The 22,798-nt window shown below is 43.6% G+C and overlaps 1 protein-coding gene across 1 annotated transcript in view; it reads right to left on the reverse strand.

The window, feature by feature from the left end:
- Positions 1–394: 394 nt before the first annotated feature.
- The window catches only part of CFAP46 (cilia and flagella associated protein 46), a 66,350-nt gene continuing 43,946 nt past the window's right edge, over positions 395–22,798 (reverse strand). Inside the window, exons 37-57 of the mRNA XM_068140474.1 lie at positions 22,413–22,548; positions 19,669–19,857; positions 18,605–18,793; positions 17,831–17,965; positions 16,787–16,966; positions 15,716–15,883; positions 14,553–14,650; positions 13,850–13,929; positions 13,291–13,442; positions 11,025–11,146; positions 10,532–10,614; positions 9,724–9,888; positions 8,687–8,763; positions 8,146–8,206; positions 8,031–8,066; positions 7,047–7,149; positions 5,108–5,220; positions 4,404–4,485; positions 3,168–3,304; positions 2,624–2,710; positions 395–1,916 (exon numbers count right to left, since the gene is read on the reverse strand). Coding sequence (XP_067996575.1) covers positions 1,795–1,916; positions 2,624–2,710; positions 3,168–3,304; positions 4,404–4,485; positions 5,108–5,220; positions 7,047–7,149; positions 8,031–8,066; positions 8,146–8,206; positions 8,687–8,763; positions 9,724–9,888; positions 10,532–10,614; positions 11,025–11,146; positions 13,291–13,442; positions 13,850–13,929; positions 14,553–14,650; positions 15,716–15,883; positions 16,787–16,966; positions 17,831–17,965; positions 18,605–18,793; positions 19,669–19,857; positions 22,413–22,548 — 2,515 coding nt within the window. The 3' untranslated portion in view covers positions 395–1,794. The remainder of the gene's footprint in view (positions 1,917–2,623; positions 2,711–3,167; positions 3,305–4,403; positions 4,486–5,107; positions 5,221–7,046; positions 7,150–8,030; positions 8,067–8,145; positions 8,207–8,686; positions 8,764–9,723; positions 9,889–10,531; positions 10,615–11,024; positions 11,147–13,290; positions 13,443–13,849; positions 13,930–14,552; positions 14,651–15,715; positions 15,884–16,786; positions 16,967–17,830; positions 17,966–18,604; positions 18,794–19,668; positions 19,858–22,412; positions 22,549–22,798) is intronic.

The following is a 22,798-nucleotide window of genomic DNA, read 5'->3' on the forward strand; positions in this document are numbered from 1 at the left end:
GTGGAAGTGGGTCTCTTCCAAGCCAAGCCATGGTCACTCCTGTTGCTCGCTGTGCTGGGCCTGCCTGCAGCTGTAGGTTTGTACTCCCCAGCGTTTTAGGAGAAGTGCTGCTGTAAGGAGAGTAAGAAGCCATGCCTTCTCCTGGTCTTCACTCCCTGCTGCCTTTGGAAGGTCAGCCTGCGGGGCATGAGGCCCACTCCAGGATGGCTGGTGGGCAACGTGCTCTCAGCGCTTTCAGCTGGGAGCCAGCAGGTAAGCAAGGGCAGGCTGTAACTAGCCAGCTAGCACAACCCTGACCGTTTCCCAGAGTAAATTACACTTGATGAGCATTTTGTAACCAGAAAATCTGGACTTTGAGAACAAGCTGTGAGATGTTTGATAAACAGATGCTGGTTTTAATGCAAAAGAAAAAACACTGAGAATATTTGACTTTCCCATTTTAGCCACCTCACTAATGAAGGGGGCAAAACCCTCAGTCTTAGCAGTGATGACTTCTGGCTGCCTCTTGCTTTTTGTTCATACATTGTCCTGACAAGTGTATCAGTGCTGGAAAAGAGTTTGTTGGGTTTTTTCTCAAAGAAAACATGGTATCCCAAGGTGAACATTACAGCTAATTTGCCTATATTCCCACACTAAAGCCACCCTATGTTTGGAAACAATCCTGAACCTTGTCAGGTCTAACCAAACTGCTCAGCCCTTGGACGTCAGGGAGCAGCATTGCTTATGTGCTTGGAGAACGCCTCACAGAAAATTCTCCCAGGGTGCAGGTAGCTTGACTCAGAGTAGAACAGATGACACTGTGCTCTTTGTAAATATACAGGCAGTTAGGTTCAATTGCTGATGTATTTATGTCTCTTCCTAGCCTAATTCTGCCAAGGAATTGTGTCCTGCAGCTGCAGCCAAAGGTGAATGCATAAAGCACCAACTTTGTTGCACCTTGGGTGCTGAATTACAAAACACATTTCACAGTCATGTCTGTTGAATGAATATGTGGCTGTACTATGCCATGTTTCTTCAGTCCAGAAGTAGTTATCAGCTGGGAGCTACTGAAACCTTTTTATTTCTGGTTAAAGGTCTGATGTTTTTGTGAAATACCTCAAATTTTAAGGCTGAAAATAAGCAAGGACCCAGACTGGTTTCAGCTGCAATAACGATCAAAGCTTTGTGTTATCCCTAAGTGTTAAATTACTGTACATTTATTTCTACTGTTGCCACCACAAATGAAGTGGTTTTAAAGTATTGATGATGATTATTAGAGAATGTTGCAAAATCTGTGCAATCATCTCATTTATCTTATTATATATTCTGGAATAATTTAATGTATCTTCAAATGTATCTTCAGGTAAACTATGGGGTAATAAAGCAAGCAAAATGTACTGAACATTTTATTTAGTACTACCTTGTTTTCTAGTTAAACCACAACTACCACTATGTAAAAAGATTAAAATCAATTCACTCAGAATACTGAGTTGGTAATTTTTTCAGCTACACTCCTGACAACTATTCCATGTACAAACCAAATATGTGAAGGAAAGTTTTTTCCAATTGTGAGTGTCTGAAAATACCAGCTATAGTATGCTGCTACTCACCAAATTCTCCTAAAGGATTCACTGTGCTCAGAAAACCTTAGAGTGCTAAGTGAAATCTCTACAAGAAATATCCTTTGATCATTTCCTACCACCTACTGTGCTGTCAAACTCCTAACCTCTGGAGCAGAGCTCAGTCTGTCAGCAAGCCTGCACTGCTGTAGCTCAGAGCGTGTGCCCTGTGCACAGCACTGGTGTGACTAACAAATCACACCAGCACGGCGTTGGGTAAGCCATACAGCACACAGTTCAGAGAGGATGGGTGGTCTGCAGGGAGAGCTGAGCAAGGGTGAATGGTCTGATCCTCTGCTTGATCCGAATCCGCTTCCACTGCGGAAGTATTTTAAGAGCATTATTATTTCTGAATGTAAGAGCAGCACCTGATCACATCTTCTCTTTGACTCATAATTGTGGGGTTTTACATTATTTGTGTACTACTGATAACCACCTCTATACCAAGAAACATTTTCTGAATAAAACAACAAACCAGCCCCCAAAACCAGGCGAGGTTTTGCTCTGAACTCTCTCCTCACTTCTAGGTCCTTGTAAGTTGTAACAGAACCCTTAAGAGGGAAGTTTCATACAACAAAAAATAATGGTATGATTTTATAAACAGTTGTCCTACTCAAAAACCCTCTTCTCTGCACCAGGGTGCCAGGTGGGATTTCTAATATGTATGGCATGCACTTGGCAGTGCAGACTCATCACTGCAGGCTTCCCTTAACTTTCTGCAGTCTCTAACCCCTACCGTTTGTGTGGCTCACGTCATGCTCCTGAGGTCACTCTTCAGCCACACTGCTTCATTTTATAACACTTCAGTGGAGCATGAATTTTAGCTTTTGGTCATCTACCCCAAAGCTTTATGTATGCAAAATACAGCCCCTCCATCTATCAGTGGTCTTCCCACTCTCAGTCCCCCTAAGAAGCATCACAAAAATGTGGAAGGTTTCCTTCACACCTGTGGCCCACCCCTGTGTGTAGCAGCTTCCAGTTAACATGCAGCGTCAGCCTTTTGTACTCAGCTTTTCAATCCTTACTTGTAATGGAATCCCTTCCCTTGGCAGCCAGACTCTCCTGAAGAAGACGGACAGCCTGCCCAGTGGTTCTACCCATGCTCAGCAAACCTGGAAAGAAATGTCAGTTTCTGAGAGACTTGAATGAAAGCTCTGAAAAAGTAAGATAATATCAACCATACAGCCTGGTGCCTTCACCTGTAGACATCTTTAGTGAAAAGGACATCTTTACAGTTCTGTATCTCTGAAGCTGCAAGTTATTCCCAGCGGCTCTTTCCCCCAGTGTTTATGTAACTGCAGATTGTCTAGTCCTAGGGCACTGCTCTTCACCATGGAAATTCTAGTCTCACCATTTGACCAGAACCCTCCCACCAAAACCAATTGAAGTTGGTTCCTGATCTGTCTGAAAGGTCAAACTGTCAACAACACAGCAGCTCCTGCAGTCTACCTGCTATGGAAACACTGGGCAAAAACTGTTGAGAAGCAAAAAAGGGAGAGAGATGGGAGACAAGCAGCTGGACACTGTCTGAGTGCACAGATACCAAGGCAGACCAGGGCAAATACTCACTCTCTAACAGAGTGCCCAGCCTCTGGGCATTCTCCTGCAAGGTAGTGAACCACTGGTTGGCTATTATGGACCCAACACCAGTCAGGCTTAGAAGCATTGCTGTCTCTGTGGGTCCCTCTACAGCAACACGTAGGCAACTAAGGAAAATCAAGTGTAAGATCAATAAACTGAAAATCTACATAGTATTTCAACAACTATAACCACATACACAGTCCTTTTAACAGAAAGGGAACCCAGACTGCATTTTCCTGTGCGCTGAGCATGAAGTATTTTCTAATGTTCATACACCACCTTACACTTAACACCAGGAGATGAGGTAACTCTCTGTCTTTTCATAACACACTTTTGCCACGTGGATTGCTCCCTGACACATTACAGCTCTGGATATCTCAGGAAAAGCAAGAGGAGGAGTAACACACCAACTTGTACAAAAAAATACTGTAGGATACCTTTTGTAAGAGTCAAAATGTTGGAAATTGAATGAAAAGAATTGCTTAGTTTTGCTTAAGCTGCTAAAGGAAAACACCAAATGCTGCAGGAGCTGAAAGCCTGCTCCTTGTCAGGAGGGCAGGATTCATGTGGAGACTTAAAAGCAAATCACTTGCAAAGTGGGATTAGACTTTTTACTGCTAGATATTTAAACAAGTACAGATGCTATTAGTGATGGGAGGGAAGTGAGTGACACACTCCAGGGCTGGAGCTGCAGTAAACTGAAGGCTGAATTTTATGTTTATTAGTCTCTGGTTTCATGGCAACTTTACCAGAAGATGATAATTAAAGTTTTCTGTAATCTTCTGGGGAGATGTTGTCTGATTCTCTGTGGGGTTGTGTGACTTACTTTAACTGAATGTTACTCCAAAGTTTCTGAAAGCTCTAGGCTTAAATGTGTCATTCCTGTGGAACAATTCACCAGTCCGTTAAAGGAGATTTAAAAAGTTCAGAGTGTGAAAAACTAGCTGAAGGCATTGTGGTTTGTTTTGGTTTAGGAAATGGCTGCTTGGGGTAAGTGCCAAAGGGTATTACAAATGAAAGGCTGCAATCACCCTGTGATTCTACAAGCACTCCGTGCTGGCATTTACATAGGTGTGCCCAAGAGGCAAACTCCTCCTCAGCTTTCGACAGGAGACCTTCTACGTGCACAAGTAAATGAGAACGTTTACAGCTCAACATTTTAACTTTGCCTAGCAATGAAAATTTTGCTTATTGTGGATTTTACTGAAATAAACTTTCTCCTACCTTCTGCAGGTCCCAGAGTTTGCAATTCTCTGGTAACTCTCCTTGGAACGCACCAGATCCAGAAGTATCATCAGACGGCACTCTGGAAAAGAGTTTGCTACAGCAGTGATATCTGCACCAGTAATAATGCCCAGCAGAACACGTACTAGCACCTCAGGCCCTTCTTAGGTTAGGGGCTTTCCTGAGCACAATCTAAATAGCTAACAGGAGAGTTATATCTTTCAGCCAAAACTCTCAAGTACAGCACCCTGAAGAAGTTATGCCAGCATTACTGGATGTAACCCTGCCACTCTTTTCCACAGCATTTTGTAGGGTTTGTTTCCTGTGCCAACTCAGGATGAGCAGCAGTGAAGGCCACACACCATCTCACTACAGGTTAGCCACCTCTGTGGCTCAATGCTGCAGGGACACACTCTTGTAAGGTGGAGGCATGGCTGCACTTGGTTAACAAACACTGAATTCCACAGTAAGTGAGAGGAGTTTCCAGGAAGACTACTGGATGATCACTCCATTTTTGAAGCTTAAACCCCACATTTGGAAGTGGGGAGAGATTAAACTTATTTGTGAGGAAAGGCATGTAACAAAATAATAGGCCTTTAACAGCCAACATCAGTGCTGTGATCACATCACAGCAGGAAATACACACAACTGGGAACAAAAGTGAATGTAATCAGAAAAGGTATTTTTCAGTTTGCTTATCTCACTTGGGATGTTCATAGCAACCAGTCTGTTGAGTAAAACATGACACAGGAATCTCTCCATTCCATAGAATAGAAATCCACTGCAGTTTGTCAGCAGCTGCTCCCATTCAGCTTGGCTGAAAGGAAGAGGAAAGGTGGGAAGTTAGGATTTTACAATGGTACTTCTCAGCAGTTATCCACAGCAAACACCCCACTGTTACCTGCTCCTCGAGTATCTGTAAGGAAAGTCAGCATGCAAAGCACAGAAAGAAGACTGTAGAGTTTTATGGCAAGTATGAGAGCTCCTAGGGACTACTAAAAACCATTATTTTAATAGAAAGGTGTAGATATACACAGAGATGTGTAGATCCATACAGAGAGAGGTGTGTAGATCCATACACAGAGAGGTGTAGATCCATACACAGAGGGGTGTGCAGATCCATACAGAGAGAGGTGTGTAGATCCATACACAGAGATGTGTAGATCCATACACAGAGGGGTGTGTAGATCCATACAGAGAGAGGTGTGTAGATCCATACACAGAGAGGTGTGTAGATCCATACACAGAGGGGTGTGTAGATCCATACACAGAGAGGTGTAGATCCATACACAGAGGGGTGTGTAGATCCATACACAGAGGGGTGTGTAGATCCATACACAGAGAGGTGTAGATCCATACACAGAGGGGTGTGTAGATCCATACACAGAGGGGTGTGTAGATCCATACACAGAGAGGTGTGTAGATCCATACACAGAGAGGTGTAGATCCATACACAGAGGGGTGTGTAGATCCATACACAGAGAGGTGTGTAGATCCATACAGAGAGAGGTGTGTAGATCCATACACAGAGAGGTGTAGATCCATACACAGAGGGGTGTGTAGATCCATACACAGAGAGGTGTGTAGATCCATACAGAGAGAGGTGTGTAGATCCATACACAGAGATGTGTAGATCCATACACAGAGGGGTGTGTAGATCCACACACAGAGGGGTGTGCAGATCCATACACAGAGAGGTGTGTAGATCCATACACAGAGAGGTGTAGATCCATACACAGAGAGGTGTGTAGATCCACACACAGAGGGGTGTGCAGATCCATACACAGAGAGGTGTGTAGATACATACACAGAGGTGTGTAGATCCATACACAGAGAGGTGCAGATCCATACACAGAGAGGTGTGTAGATCCACACACAGAGAGGTGTGTAGATCCAGACACAGAGAGGTGTAGATCCATACACAGAGAGGTGTGTAGATCCATACACAGAGGTGTGTAGATCCAGACACAGAGAGGTGTAGATCCATACACAGAGAGGTGTGTAGATCCATACAGAGAGAGGTGTAGATCCATACACAGAGAGGTGTAGATCCATACACAGAGGGGTGTGTAGATCCATACACAGAGGTGTGTAGATCCATACACAGAGAGGTGTGTAGATCCATACACAGAGAGGTGTGTAGATCCACACACAGAGAGGTGTGTAGATCCAGACACAGAGAGGTGTAGATCCATACACAGAGGGGTGTGTAGATCCATACACAGAGGGGTGTGCAGATCCATACACAGAGAGGTGTGTAGATCCACACACAGAGGGGTGTGTAGATCCACACACAGAGGGGTGTGTAGATCCAGACACAGAGAGGTGTAGATCCAGACACAGAGAGGTGTAGATCCACACACAGAGGGGTGTGCAGATCCATACACAGAGGGGTGTGTAGATCCATACACAGAGGGGTGTGTAGATCCATCCATAGATGTTTAGCAGCGTCTGATAGGAAGCAAGAAGCACAGTGCATTTTCAGATAAATTCCAGACCTAAACATGCATTTGGAACACAATACTTAGCTGTGTGCTTCCCAGCTCAGAAAAACCTAACTCTGGTTTATGACAGAAACCTCTGGGATAGGCTCAGTTTTGAGGAAGAACCACGGCTAAAGCCTGGAAGCAGAGTATTGCAAACCTCGGAACACGGGCGCTGCCAGTAACTCCTTCCCACTGCAGTGTAAATTGGGCTTGGTGTTTTTCTAGGATTTCCTTCATTTTCTGGGAAGGGCTTAAAGCTTCTGCAACAACAGAATTTCATCATGATTTTAGCATGCTACAGAGGATGCTGGGCAACCTTTATTCCAATCATTTTTAGATGGCAATGTAATATTTAGGGGTGCCTAAGTCATTGTTATATACCCATTTTTTGAAAGCTAAGCCTGCCTTTAAACTGTAGCAATTGTAACATTTTCTGTTTGCACCAAACTGAATTAGTGCATCCAGAGGAGGGCAACGAAGCTGGTGACAGAACTGGAAGGCCTGTGAGGCACAGCTGAGGTCTATGGGTTTGTCTTGTTTAGAGAGAAGAAGGCTGAAGGGTGAGCTCACAGCTCTCTGCAGCTCCACCATGGAGAGGTGGGTGCTGAACTCTTCTCCCTGGGAGCCAGGGACAGGATGCCTGGGAATGCCTTAAAGCTGCATCAGAGCAGGCTCCAAGTGGACATCTGGAAGCATGTCTTTACTGAGAAGGTGGTCAAATCCTGGAGCATGCTTCCTGGATTGGTACTGAATGCCCAGGCCTCTCAGTGTTCAAGGGTTAACAACACACTTCAGCTTTTGGTCAGCCCTAATGTGGTCAGGCAGTTAGGCTAGGTGACAGCTGTAGGTCCCTTCCACCTGAAACGCTCTTTGCTCTGCTCTCCTAATACAGTCAATGGTTTTCAACTGGACTACAATATTTTCTTGGAGATGTTAGGTCTGTATTTAGTGATATGAAAGAAATCCCAGGACAATCTAATTCCTTTCCTGAGCCAGGATATACTGGCTCACTGGTGCACCACTGGCTAGGTGGTAGGTGGCACTGTGCTGATGAAAGGCTAGGTATTTTGTCAACAATTCACTTCCTGTCACAAGAATTTCTGAGTTCCATGGATTGTGGAGAAAATATTTAACACATTACCTGCATCTTGTCCTTCACTGTAGGGGTCCACAACATCTGACAAACAGTTAAGTGTGAACAGTGACAAAAAGAAAACTGGACTGAAACCATGAGCTAATAGTTTGTGAAAGGATACATTTAAAATGATGAGTATCGACAGACAAGCAACTGGAGGGCAACTCACGATTAACTGCTGCCTAGAACAAAAATACACATGCAGAGTTCTCAGTCAGACATTAACTGCATTGCATCCTGTGTGAAGCAGCTAACACAATGATGTTCTGAAGGCATTAAGAGCAGCATAGTAATTACCAGTGGAAATGGAAAGCATAAGCATTACCTGAAATGCATAAACATACACAGGTGTGCACAAATACAGCCACACCCCCCCCAGCACCCACAAAACTGTGCACACCCTACAGAAAACAGGACTGCACTCTGAGGGGAGTGAAGCATTCCTTGGAAGGCTGTTACCATGGCCATATACACAAACACCACCAGTTTTCCAGGAAACCACCATTCCATCATCATGGCAAAATTCTTATGCACATGGGTGATACTCATTTTACTCCCCAGCTCCAGCTGCACTTTGAGCTGCTCTGCATCCACTTGGAGTTTTTTAACATTTTTTACACAAAAAGACTACTGAGTTTATTTTTAAAAACTGGAAAGTTCACCTTTTTGACATTCATTTTCTGATGAGCTTTTGGCTGGGTTTTTGTAGATATTTCAGCATCTCTTTTAACTTCAGTCTCTGTGGAATTGAAGAGATGTGTTTTTTTAAAGATAAAGGCAGTCTTTACAACTTTCTTGAAGGACTTCTCATAGTTGTTAGGATGCAATAACAACTATGAAGTGGAGTAGCAAAATAAAAACTGATTTCACATCACAGCAAGGCAAGGACATTCCCTGAACCCTCTTGCTAAAAGCAAGAGATGTGGTCCCTTAAGACATGCAAATGCTGCATTGTGTTACAGATTTAGGACAGAGTTGAACAGTAATTACTAAAGCTCTGGTGTGACACACAGAGATCACAACAGGGTCATATTTGAACTGAGGTTTTGTTCACTGAATGAATTTTAAAAGAGCACAGGAAACTGTCTTCTGGTTTTGTCCATGTGACCATCACCCGAAGGAGATGTCTCAGACAGTTCTCTCTGGGGTGTGCTGCAAGCACTCCAGCACTCTAGCTTACCAAGCATTCATCTGCCTCACCTAACACCTCACTGGAGTGTTTATACAGGGTGCAAGTGTCCGCAGTAATGAAGCAGGGCCACAAAGCCTGTGGGATCTGCTTTTGCTCATGCATAGCACAAGAATTGCTGGACTGACCTGAGACTTTCATGCTGTCTTAGCTCTATGGAGAGGAATTACCTCAATGAGTTACAGTTTTTTACACTGGGAGCAAAGTTCTTACACTTATGTTTAAAGCAGCTGGAAGCAGCTTTAAAGAGTTTAAGTGCACATCTGTAAAGCTGAGATGCTGCAAGCCCCTCAGACTGCACCGAGTTGCACATTATTCTTGAGTGTGTGGAGGTTATTTGAATTAGCTTAGCGCCGCAGCTATAATCAGCCTGCACTTTACTGAAAGTCTCCTGTACTGTTAATTCCATACTGGAAGCCTCTTCTGTGTGGCCACTGCTATTATTTAAATTGACAGCATCTTGTTGGCTGCCCTGCTGTGCTAATGCAGAGAATGTTTGTCTGACGGTACCTGACTCAGCCAGGTGCATTCGATTGTAGAGAATCTGGAGAGAAAAGTCTCTGCATACACAACTTATTCCTTTCCCTTTAAAGATGCTCAGGGCTTCCAAAGGCAATTCCATAAAAAATGGATCTCCTAGTAACACCACACACGGTTCCAAGTCCGGAGGTGTACCTGAAGAAATGTGACAGGACATGTATGTATAGAAACAATTGCAGTTAGCTGTAAAAAGCTCAATTTCCTCTACTGTATGACTCCATTCGCTGTGGATGAAGTGCATTATGCTAAAATACTTCCTTTGACACCGTTACTCCTAAGATGTTGTCAAGCTTCTATGCACATGCACTTGTGAGCACTGACTCTTCAGAAGGAAAAATACCCCATTAGTAAGCAGCATTAGTAACAATGCAAGAAACTCACTCCCAAAGCAAGCCAGGGACTTGAATGTATATAGAGACATACTCCAGAATTAGGCTTGCATTAAAGGCAACCAACCTGTGAGAGTCCATAAAGCAAAAAGCAGGAAAACACATAAGAAAAGGAGATCAATATACCTAAGAAAGTTCTTTATTTTGGCCCTTCTCCTGAAAAGACTGGCTTGTAATAAAGCCTTTTATTTTTAGTTGTCTGTAACCTGTGTAGCTTTGCACTTCTCTTCAGAAGTAAACTAAAATACTTGCATTGATATAGAAAATAAACAGATAAAACTATTACTAAAGCCTTTTTCTTCTCCCTGGCTTTGGAAAAAAAAAGGAAACTGAAGTGACAGGATTTTGCTGTAGGTCCACACAGAAAGAGTTCTCAAGAGAGCACTTACCCTGCTTTCTAGTGTGTTTGCTGTCCTTATTTTTCACTTTTGTTGTTCCTGATTCAGCTGCTGAAACTGATGTGCTCTGTGCTCTGAGGAATGACAGGGGAAGTATTACCAGCACTAATACTTGCTATGTAAGCAAACAATTTCACAGGAAACACAAAGAGGCTTCACTCTCCATGAACTTTTGCACAAAGGATGCACTCCCTTTGGAGTCCCTGTCCTTTGGAAATCCCATCCTTAAGAAGTGACATTTGAATCTTTCACCCTTAACTCCATCTGTGCAACTTGAGCAGGAGAACAGTGCTCAGTAGAAATGGTCAGTAGCCTCTTGTATGGTTCAGTCCTCTGACTCTTGCATAGCCTGCATACACTGTCTTTCAAGATGTAAAAGTTTGTTCAGTGGGGTCTGTTGTTGCTAAACCCATTCCTGTATTGCTGGGCTTGAGTCACTGCTCTGTTTTCACAAAGGAGGGCAAAACAAGTCTAAATGTCTTACCTGACGCCAGACAGATCACACTGGGAGAGCACAGGTTTCAGATAGTCTTCCATCATTTCTAGTATCTCAGAGAACTCTGATGTCACATCATGCCCATTACCACCTGTTTTCACTGGGGGAATCTGTTACACAGAGTGCAGCAAGAAAGGGAACACTCACACAATGCCATTTAACAAGGATGAGTCATGTACGAAGTCAAATCAGAGGCTAAACTAAACTATTTGAGACACCAGAAGTGAACAACACTTCAGCAACCTGCAGTAATGAGCACTGTAACTAAAAGAAGCTCATGATGAATAAACCAGAATTGTCACCCCAGCACCAGATGTGTCACAGCTGTGTCACCAACACAATGAAAACTAGAACACAAAATTCAGTATGATCTGTTATTTTTTACCTTTGTATTACTGGTGGGAATAGGTCAACACCTGTTTTTGTTATACTATGTTTGATACTGAAAAGTCTAAGTTTTTTTCCCTAGTGGAGCCAAAATTAAGAGTAAATCAGAATGCTAGGACATAGAACTGCACATTTCACGTGCAGAAAATTTTCTGTCCCCTTGCAGCCTAGGAGCTGATGTGGAATTTGCAGGCTTTTCCAGCATGCATTTGTGCTACACAACTCCAGTTCACTGTGAAAACCAATCTCCTTACAGAACGAGTCTTCATCCTCTAGAATTTTAGAGGTTTCATAGCCACAGGCTTGGATTTCCAAATAGTTCCGTCCTTGAAGCAAAATGTTGTGACTAACAGACTTGGCTCTCCTGGGTCCAAATAAACAAACAGCTATAGTGCCACAGGTTTTGTGTGCACTAGAAAGAAACTTTTCCGCATTATAAATCCCCAGCTAAGGTAGTTTGATTAAAGAGCTGAGGGCTATGATCCTGTTCTTTCCCTTGGGGCCACTGGGGCTTCCATGGGATAGAAATAGAATAGAATAGAATAGAATAGAATAGAATAGAATAGAATAGAATAGAATAGAATAGAATAGAATAGAATAGAATAGAATAGAATAGAATAGACCAGACCAGGTTGGAAGAGACCTTCAAGATCATCATGTCCAACCTATCATCCAACACCACCTAATCAACTAAACCATGCAACCAAGCACCCCATCAAGTCTCCTCCTGAACACCTCCAGTGACGGCGACTCCACCACCTCCCCAGGCAGCACATTCCAATGGGCAATCACTCTCTCTGTGTAAAACTTCCTCCTGACCTCCAGCCTGAACCTCCCCTGGCACAGCCTGAGACTGTGTCCTCTTGTTCTGGTGCTGGATGCCTGGGAGAAGAGACCAACCCCTGCCTGTCTACAACCCCCCTTCAGGTAGTTGTAGAGAGCAATAAGGTCACCCCTGAGTCCCCTCTTCTCCAGGCTAAGCAGCCTCTCCTCACAGGGCTGTGTTCCAAACCCCTCACCAACTTCGTTGCCCTTCTCTGGACTCGTTCCAGCAAGTCAACCTCCTTCCTAAACTGAGGGGCCCAGAACTGGACACAGGACTCAAGGTGTGGCCTAACCAGTGCAGTGTACAGGGGCAGAGTGACCTCCCTGCTCCTGCTGGCCACACTGCTCCTGATGCAGGCCAGGATGCCATTGGCCCTCTTGGCTGCCTGGGCACACTGCAGCCTCATGTTCAGCCTACCATCAACCAGCACCTCCAATGTGGGATGTGGGAGGCAATGCATCTTCACAAATGCAGTACTGGAGGGACAGCACATTTTCAAGTCAGTTAGAATAAACCTTTATTAGAATAAACCAAACCAGGTTGGAAGAGACCTTCAAGATCATCGTGTCCAACCCATCAACCAATCCAACCCACCCAAACAGCTAACCCATGGCACCAAGCACCCCGTCAAGTCTCCTCCTGAACACCTTCAATGACGGCGACTCCACCACCTCCCCGGGCAACCCATTCCATAGCGCAATCACTCTTTCTGTATAGAACTTCTTCCTAACATCCAACCTGAACCTCCCCTGGCACAGCCTGAGACTGTGTCCTCTTGTTGATCTCAACTGCATCCATTTTCAATTCTGATGAACCACTGAACCTTGCAAAGCTACTGAGTGACATGAAAACATGATCACAGGGGTAACAGGACGGCACTGTAAGATTACATTGTGAAGCAGAGCGCACAGCACTTAGCAGCTGTGGAGAGCAGGGATGATACACTGGGAACAAAGGGGAAATTCTGCATCAAGAGCGTTTATGGTGGTTCTGTACCATGTTCTTCATATGATTCTAAACATAAGGCATCAAAGATGTTACCTCCTCTGTTTTGGAGACACACCCATCTAAGTTTTGAACGGCAGCCTGTCTAAGATGACTCTCCATCTGCTGCTGCTTGTAAAGATGCAGTTTTTCCAACAAAGCAGAGAATGTTCCACGACTCACAGGACACCGGGAAACTTTTGCTTGCACTATGAAAAGGAGGGGAACAGTATCTAATGGCCTTTTGGAGACATCATATTTGTACCGTACAGAGGCCATCAGCATCTAAAGCAAAGGTATGCTTTGAGAAGAACTGTTCATGAATACACTTAGCACAACATATACACAGAAATGTACGGTGAAGAGCTCTCTACAGTGACTTCTAACAGCTCTGGCCTCCAAATATAAACGATGATTCTGTAAACTGTGACTGCAGACACTGTCTCTCATCATGAAATACAGATATTTAGGTACTGATTTCCCTCTGCTATTAGTAAGACTGACAATTATTTTTGAAATGATTTTGAGATGTTACTGCCTCCCAGAGTGAGTGTCAGGAGCCTTCTCACAGCATCAGTGCAAAGACTTTTCTCTCGTAAACAGAAGAGGCACTTACCCCTCAGCTGCATGGCTCTTCCCTTTGGCTCTGCAGTATTTACTTTTGGCTTCTCAATCAATGAGCTGTACAGATTTGATCTATGGAAAGCAGAAAACCGCTGAGTAGATCACTGGACTGCTCAGCTCTGCTTGTACAAAGCAAAGTTACACCCTCTAATGTGCTTTCAAATACTGTCAAGATGCAATTATTTACCCTCACCTTAGGGTGCAAAAACCTGAAAGATCTAACTGCAGCTAATGAGAGGTTTAAGGAAAGTAATGTACTCAGTCAGTTGCCGTAGTTCAGTTCATGATGCAGATTAGGCTGCAGTAATGGCATCATTTGTGGCTTTAGAAAGCTAAATCTGTCACACACACCCCTTCAACAACTTCAAGAGCATAAGCAATCAGAGCTGGAAGCTACTAAGAGAATTTAGAATACCTGAAACTTTGCAGTGACCTCTGGAGATTTAAGAAGTAATTCAGGAAATCACTAGTACTGGAAAAACATACAGCTCTGAGCTGCAGGCAGTTTTATTCATACAAAACCAAAACAATATATATGAATTTAGTCACACTTGAGCACTACCCTAAAATTTACACCCAGCAAAATTAGGAATAAGAGGCAATAAACACCAACAACTAAACCAGTGATTATTGCAGGTAAAAAAAGATGACACTAGTAACAAGCAACGCTAAACCAGCATGAGGATATTTCATACCTGTCTTCTGAATGCTGGAGAATCATTACACAGAAATTAGAAGGCAATTCATCCATGATGTTAAAATGTTCAACAGGAATACAGAGATTTTTCCATGCCTGTGCAGCAATTCAAAAGTAGCATTATTTTAATAGCTTTTATAAACACCCATCTAAGTTATTTCATCAGAAATTTGATAATAATTGTAGGAAAGAAGGTGCTAATATATAAAATAAGCCAAAACAAAGACTCAGCAGATGGGCTGGGGACAGGAGGCGCTGTCTAAACTTGGTCTAGGTGGCTCTGCCTGAGCAGAACCCTTGGACAAGATGCCATTCAGAGCTCTTTTCTAACCTCACCCATTCTGTAAGAACTGTAACATATTCCTCTGTCAACATGACAGTTTTAGCCAGCACACTATCTGTGAAGTTAAAATGCCATAAAATCCTAGCAAAACATTAGCAAAGGAAGGGAACAGAACAATTAATTTTAACATGTTCTTCACAATTTTAGGAACAGATCCCCCCACCAAAAAGAACTATACAAAATGGTATTTGCTTCATTTGTCTCCCAGAAAAGTCAACCCATGATTTGCTCCAGAACTACAAATGACATGAACTACATTTTACTGGTTGGTTTATTTAAATTTCCAGGTTGCAATATCCCACTTTAACTGACACCTAGACTCCTAGGCAGAGTGTTTGTTCAAGAAAAAACAAAACAAACATTATCAAGCTCTTTCAACAGGGTAACACTTGCATGGGGACCAGAGCATCTCAAACAGGATGGCTGGATGCTGCCCAGGTGGTGACAGTCTCTGTTACAATGGCACCTCCAGCTGGAGTGGGTGAGGCTCACATGGCATTCATGATTTAAGTGTGACCTCCAGCAATACTGAACTGCATCCTAAAAATCTCCCTTCTGACTTGACTCGCACAGCTCATGCCACACAGGTAGCAGGGGACAGCACACACCATAGCATAGCACTAAAAGCTAACTTCTGTTCATCGCCAAGCCAGCCTGTGACTCGCATGCTGATAACAAAATGTTTGATGGCTTTTAGAGACAAGAGATGAGATAGGCATTTCTGTGTATGTGTGTGTGGATGTACACATCTGCATGTATGGCTGTGTTTATGTACAGACATAAGAGCCCCCAGCAAGTAGCGCATCTCAAGAAGTTACCATTGAAGTAGCAGCCAGTTGCTGTTCCACCTTCTTCAGAAGATCACTTGTGTTTCTGTGTTGTTGTAAATGATTCTGAAGATGCAGTAATGCTGCCAGCTGAGAGCTGCTGGTGTTAGATGTAGCTGCTAGAAGGATACTCTTCATCGTCAGAGATGCTGAACAGCTCTGCAAAATTTTTGCATCTGTTTGTTTTCCATCCCCATAACAATCAAAGTGCACACATACTCTGTGTTTGTTGTAACATATATGTGGTAAAGAAGAACATCTCTTGCTTGACAGGGGAGATGGATTAGCAAAAGCCTGCCTTCTGTTTGTGTTCCAAATTCAGCCTGGCAACCACAAACAGCTAGAACTGAGTTTTGTGTTTGTATTTATCATCTGTGCTTTGGCATTTAGTCACTACAGTTCTGCATGGGGAGGTAATGCCTGTGTTTGGCACTTAAGCATCTTCTCTATTTCTGTGCTTTTACATTTTAATGGGCTTCCTACAAAGAGCAACATAAAGGGTAAGACTATACCCTTTCCTTTCAGCAAACATACCAATCCTGTCCTTGGAACTGATGCTTGCTAAGAGCTGATGAACTAAGAGCTAAAGTCTGCTGGTCTCTGCTTGCAGTGCAGCCGTGGCATTAAACAAATGCAGTTCAGATTGACCTACTCAAAAAGGCCACAGGAAGGCTGAACGTTGGCATGCAGTGACATGTTACACCATTTGGGTTTGGTTTTTTAAATACAAACCCTTCTGGGCAGGATAGTGACCAAATTAGTCTAACTTTTGGCCCAGTAAAATTCATGACTCGTGGTTTTGGTGCCTGGCTTTGCATTCTACTCAGCTTGTTCACTAACAACTAGGACAGCAAACCATAAACAATTTGCTGTGTGCAGGGGTGCAGCAGTAAAGGACTGACCAAGCAATCTGAACTGCCACAGATCTGATCACCTTCACCACTTGCCAGCTCTTACATGTAACCATGCGCTGTGCTCTGCATGGTCAGGACCCATTTTGCTTCAGTAACTTAAACCACCCTCTTTACACTGCAAAGAAGAACAACACATTAGCTGCATTACCTGGTGAAGGGCCAAAAACTGGCTAGTTGCAACTGGATCAAATTGTTGAAAGCATTCAACCATTTCTAAGCTAGCAGAAGCCAGAACATCAGTAACATTATGACTGAATGCAACGCACACAGACTGCAGCAAAGCTTCACTGGACTGAGAAAGGTACTTCTGAGACAGTCCATGTTCCTTCTAGATGACAAAAATTAAGGGGCTTATATTAAAACATGTATTAACATTAAAGAGTTCTCTACACATACAGGTCACTAGTGTGTTAAGAGTTTCATTACCACTTTCAATGTTTTTGCTCCTTTTTAAGCAGAATTTTACATTTAATGTATGAAGAAAATATGCAAATTCAGATTAATTGTTTAGCAGACACCACCATCTATTACACAACAATAAATTAAGGTCTTTACAAGACACTTTCTTTAATACAAAACATGTACCTAGCAGAAGAGGCAACATGAGCTGTTCAGAATGAAGGAACTTGCTGTCAGGTCTCAGAACAGTTGTTTCCATTGACAGTTAACTATATTTAATACAAATTAACCCACAGATCTCTTCTCTCAAGCATATATTGATTACACTAGTAACACAAGCTCTACAGCCCCAGTTCCTGGTGTGCTTTTAACTGTAGTAATCAACCAGCTCACCATACCATACAACTTAAATTTGGTAAACATTGTACAAATCTGACAGAAGTTCTCTCTTTCTGTGCTCCCAGTCTGTAAGATGCTCCTTCAGAAAGGTGCACCTGTGAAGCAGAGAGAAAGCTGCCTGCTCATCTCCTCCTGGCTGCTCCATGCTGGATCAGTGGGAAACCACGAAAGGAGAAATTATGTCTTTGTGGTATCAAGTGGGAAAGCTCCCTCAGGAGCTCCCACGCATGTCTTGAGGCAGGATGGACAGTAGTGACGGACAGCTGGGTTTTGGGTGGTTCAGAAATTTACATTAGAAGCATTTCCATCATCAGTGCAAACAGAACTGATAAGGTAGGGTGAATGTTACTCCATAAAAAGGAAGCATTCACATTCTAATGCAAGCACAACATACCTTTAATTCCAGTATTTTCCTCCTACACTCATCATACTGATGCTGCTCAGTTGGCAAATTGCTGTCTGTCACTCCCTGTTCACCACATTCTGATACCATCAAGGAAGATTTGGAAATGTCTGATTTAGCTTCTTCCTACTCAGCACAGTAGGAAAAAAGAATAATTAATCATTCCATTAAGTAGGCCTGGCTTAATTTCCTTCACGGAGGCCTAGGTGAGCATGGAACTCATCATAAAAGACATGATCTCACTGTATGTATGCCTTGATGGTGAGAGGTTTAATACTACCAGGCATGAATATTTCTCAGTTTGTTATGACAGCCATATGACTCTCAGGTTTTTTTCTGATACTTGTCTTCGGCTAATTTCTTCTGACATTTAATTTATCACTGAATTTATACTGAGTCAGTCAGCTTTCCTTTTCTTACATGGTGTTCTTCCTACAAGACAAAAGGAACTTAGGGATCTGGGCTTTTAATCTACAGACCATTACTTCTTGTTTGCATGGATTCAAAGACCAACCTATCCCTTAAGGCATTCAAGGATCTATGTTTTTCTCTCTCTTTTGAAAATACTGTAACTAGCATATCTCAGGAATGCATAAAACAATTATCTACCTGAGGATGGCACGTGGGTGGAGGTGTTTGAAATTGCCTGGTTCGGTACGTTTTATTATGGCTTATGTGCAGTATGTAAAGCCTCTATAGGTGTCTACAGAGAAAAACACCTGTTGGTGTACCAACTTTACACAACTTACAGAAAAGACTACAAACCATAACATCTGGCTCCCAGTAAAGCTCTGAATGTACAGGATCTACATCGATGGCAAGCAAATGGAGAGTTTTTCCAGTGAGGCACAGGCATTTGGATTTGATGTCAGGGCAGCCTCTACAAAGATGCCGTATGTTTGCTAACTGAGCCAGTGCAACATGACCCACAGTGTGCTCCATATGCTCCCAGGCCTAGAGAAAACACAGGACTGTGTTTATTTGCTCATCTATACCTACACCTAGAGAAAGATACTTAAAAAGTGTAAACATATATTTACATGCTGTGACTGTTTTAGGCTGTGCCTTTAAGAAAGGGACAGTTACTGGAATACTCTGGCTGCATGTTTTGGTGTAAGAATGAAAACAGATATTCTACATGAATTTCATTGGTAGACTGGTAGAATGCAACTTTAAATTTTAGCTTCAGTTCAGTCGGAATCTCAGTTCAGCCTGTCTGTTGTTTTCAGTCTCTCAGGTTTGTAAGATGTGATTATGCCTTCAACTGCAACCCAGGTGTCATTAATAGATGCACAAATTCACTCACAAAGCACACTGTAATACCCATGAGCAAACAGCAACCGGTACTGAGGGGAGGGTACTGCTGAGAGCAGTGGGGATACTGTGCTCTCCTGCAACTGCCTTGCCCATTCTGGTTGTCAGAGATAGAACAATGGGCCAGAATTACTGCTTGCTCCAGTGGTGCAACTCTTATGTTCCTTTTCATCAGTTCTGCTTAAAACTGCTTCAGAAAGAAGACAGCAACCAAAAACCTTAGTCTTAGTGGGTTTTAAATCTGTGCATTTGAGAAACAAAATCTGAGAAAAAAAGAAAAAAAAAACCCAAACCAAACAAAAACCAACCCCAAACCCCAATAAACCATCCCCAAACCCCAATAAACCATCCCCAAGGCAAAGCCTACACACGTGAGCTTTCTCTGCTGTAAAACCACACCAGTGACTAGGTGCCAGCTTCCTCTGCAGGGGAAGAGGCTCTGCTATAGAAAACATCAGGGGAAACTTTGCCACACCTTTTACAGGCGAATCACAGGACTAAATATTTTGCATTACCTGTTCTGCTGCATCATCTTCAGCAGTTCCCCTGAGGAAGGCCTCCACGAGTTCATGAGATGACGCTTCTCCCATTTTTTTAAGCTTTCTCTCAGTAATAATAAGATGAAAAATATCCAAAACAATTTCTACAAGATTTAATTTCCTGTTAGCTAGTTGCCTCATTAAGGGGATACTGATATTTCCAGTCTGAAATTCAGAAGAGCAGAATTCTCATTTCAGATACCTTCATGTATTTACTTGGTAAGAAGTTAGAATGTTGTATTTCTTTTAACTGAAGAAGCAAATACTTGAACAGGTCAGGGATACTGTGATGAAGGTGTGTGAGTGACTCAAATGTCAGTGTCAAATCAATGACCAAGCAATCCAAGCAGCTGCACAGAAAAGGAGCAGCTAGGTTTTTGCTTTGCACATGTCATGTACCTGGTACAAAGGAGTTCCATAATGTTTCTGGTACCTGCACAAAAATGCTTGCTTTTTAAACAAGGCAAAGCAGAAAAAGCCCTGGATGCTAGCCTATAATAATGGTACACACTAGCAAAGCAGGCTGCAGGCCTTCATGATCCAAAATAGACTAGACTAGACTAGACTAGAATTAACCAGGCTGGAAGAGACCTTTGAGATCATCAAGTCCAACCTCTCACCCAACACCATCTAATCAACTAAACCATGGCACCAAGCACCCCATCAAGTCTCTTCTTAAACACCTCCAGTGATGGTGACTCCACCACCTCCCTGGGCAGCACATCCCAATGGCCAGTCTCTCTTTCTATGAAGAACTTCTTCGTAACATCCAGCCTAAACCTCCCCTGGCACAGCTTGAGACTGTGTCCTCTTGTTCTGGTGCTGCTTGCCTGGGAGAAGAGACCGACCCCTACCTGGCTACAACCTCCCTTCAGGGAGTTGTAGAGAGCAAGAAGGTCTCCCCTGAGCCTCCTCTTCTCCAGGCTAAGCAACCCCAGCTCCCTCAGCCTCTCCTCATAGGGCTGTGCTCCAGACTCCTCCCCAGCTTTGTGGCCCTTCTCTGGACATGTTCCAGCATCTCAACATCTTTCCTAAACTGAGGGGCCAAGAAATGCATGATTTTGAACACAAGCTTTCATCCTGAGTGCATTAACACAGCACTTAGAGGATGGCCAAGGGATCAGGCTCAGCCAACATGGATTTAGGAAGGGCAGGTCCTGCCTGACCAACCTGATCTCCTTCTATGATCAGGTGACCCGCCTGGTGGATGTGGGGAGGCCTGTGGATGTAGTTTACCTGGACCTCAGCAAGGCCTTTGACACCGTCCCCCATAGCAAACTCCTGGCCAAGCTGTCAGCCCATGGCTTGGACAGCAGCACTCTGAGCTGGCTTAGGAACTGGCTGGATGGTCGAACCCAGAGAGTGGTGGTGAATGGTGTCACATCCAGTTGGTGGCCAGTCAGTAGTGGAGTCCCCCAGGGATCAGTGCTGGGCCCCATCCTCTTTAACATCTTTATTGATGATCTGGATGAGGGCATTGAGTCTATCATCAGTAAATTTGCTGATGACACCAAGCTGGGGACAGGAGTTGATCTGCTAGAGGGTAGAGAGGCTTTGCAGAGAGACCTTGACAGGCTGGACAGATGGGCAGAGTCCAACGGCATGAGATTGAACACATCCAAGTGCCGGGTTCTGCACATTGGCCACAACAACCTCATGCAGTGCTACAGGCTGGGGTCAGAGTGGCTGGAGAGCAGCCAGGCAGAGAGGGACCTGGGGGTGCTGGTTGATGGTAGGATGAACATGAGCCTGCAGTGTGCCCAGGCAGCCAAGAGGGCCAATGGCATCCTGGCCTGCATCAGGAACAGTGTGGCCAGCAGGAGCAGGGAGGTCATTCTGCCCCTGTACACTGCACTGGTTAGGCCACACCTTGAGTCCTGTGTCCAGTTCTGGGCCCCTCAGTTTAGGAAGGAGGTTGACTTGCTGGAACGAGTCCAGAGAAGGGCAACGAAGTTAGTGAGGGGTTTGGAACACAGCCCTGTGAGGAGAGACTGAGGGAGCTGGGGCTGCTTAGCCTGGAGAAGAGGAGACTCAGGGGTGACCTTATTGCTGTCTACAACTACCTGAAGGGGGGTTGTAAGCCGGCAGAGGTTGGTCTCTTCTCCCAGGCAGCCAGCACCAGAACAAGAGGACACAGTCTCAGGCTGCGCCAGGGGAAGTTCAGGCTGGAGGTTAGGAAGAAGTTCTACACAGAGAGAGTGATTGCCCATTGGAATGGGCTGCCCGGGGAGGTGGTGGAGTCGCCGTCACTGGAGGTGTTCAGGAGGAGACTTGACAGGGTGCTTGGTGCCATGGGTTAGTTGATTAGGTGGTGTTGGATGATAGGTTGGACGTGATGATCTTGAAGGTCTCTTCCAACCTGGTTTATTCTATTCTATTCTATTCTATTACTTACATATTATTCTCTTTTCTTTCTCTTGAAAAACAAACACTTTATGGTGGAGAATCTTAAAACTGTGAGGCACTTAGAGAAACAGAAACATCTCCACATGTAGACTGATAAAGAACAAACAAATCCTCTAATTTCTGCTTCTCTCTTTCTCTTTGAACACTGTAAATTGTTTGGGCATGCAATGCTTCCTTCTACATTCAGACAATGTTTATAACTATACGAAGATAGTATGGTGTGGAGCTCTCAGGACTCACCCAAGAGTAAGTGAGCAGTGCAGCTAAATCAGATTTCTTTCCTTGATCAGAAAAATACAAATAAATATCCATACCTCATTAACTGCAAACAAGCTCCAAACATCATGGAACACTTCCTCTGTTTCAGACACAGCCCTCTGAGCTAAGCTATAAGCATCCAGATAGTGATTATGTTTTGCTTCTTTGCTTCTTTCCTGCTTGGCAACCATCCTGAAACAAATCATCACAACATCAAAGGAACTAATGTAAAAAAGGGGGTAGGGGTGAGCAGTGTAATGATCTCAATGCTATTACACACATGTAATAAAATTATTAGAGTAACATATTATTAGCTAATTAATAGATTAACCTGATTGATTTTGCACCTCTTTTCTAAATGTTCCAGTAGGACAAGTGAACTGAATACTAACATGCAGACATCATTATTTTTTCAAGGTCTCATTCTTTGGAGCTGCACTGC

This window comes from Melanerpes formicivorus, unplaced genomic scaffold, assembly GCF_026170545.1.
Source record: "Melanerpes formicivorus ecotype bairdi unplaced genomic scaffold, bMelFor1.0.p_v2 SCAF_6, whole genome shotgun sequence".
Taxonomy (NCBI): Eukaryota; Metazoa; Chordata; class Aves; order Piciformes; family Picidae; genus Melanerpes; species Melanerpes formicivorus.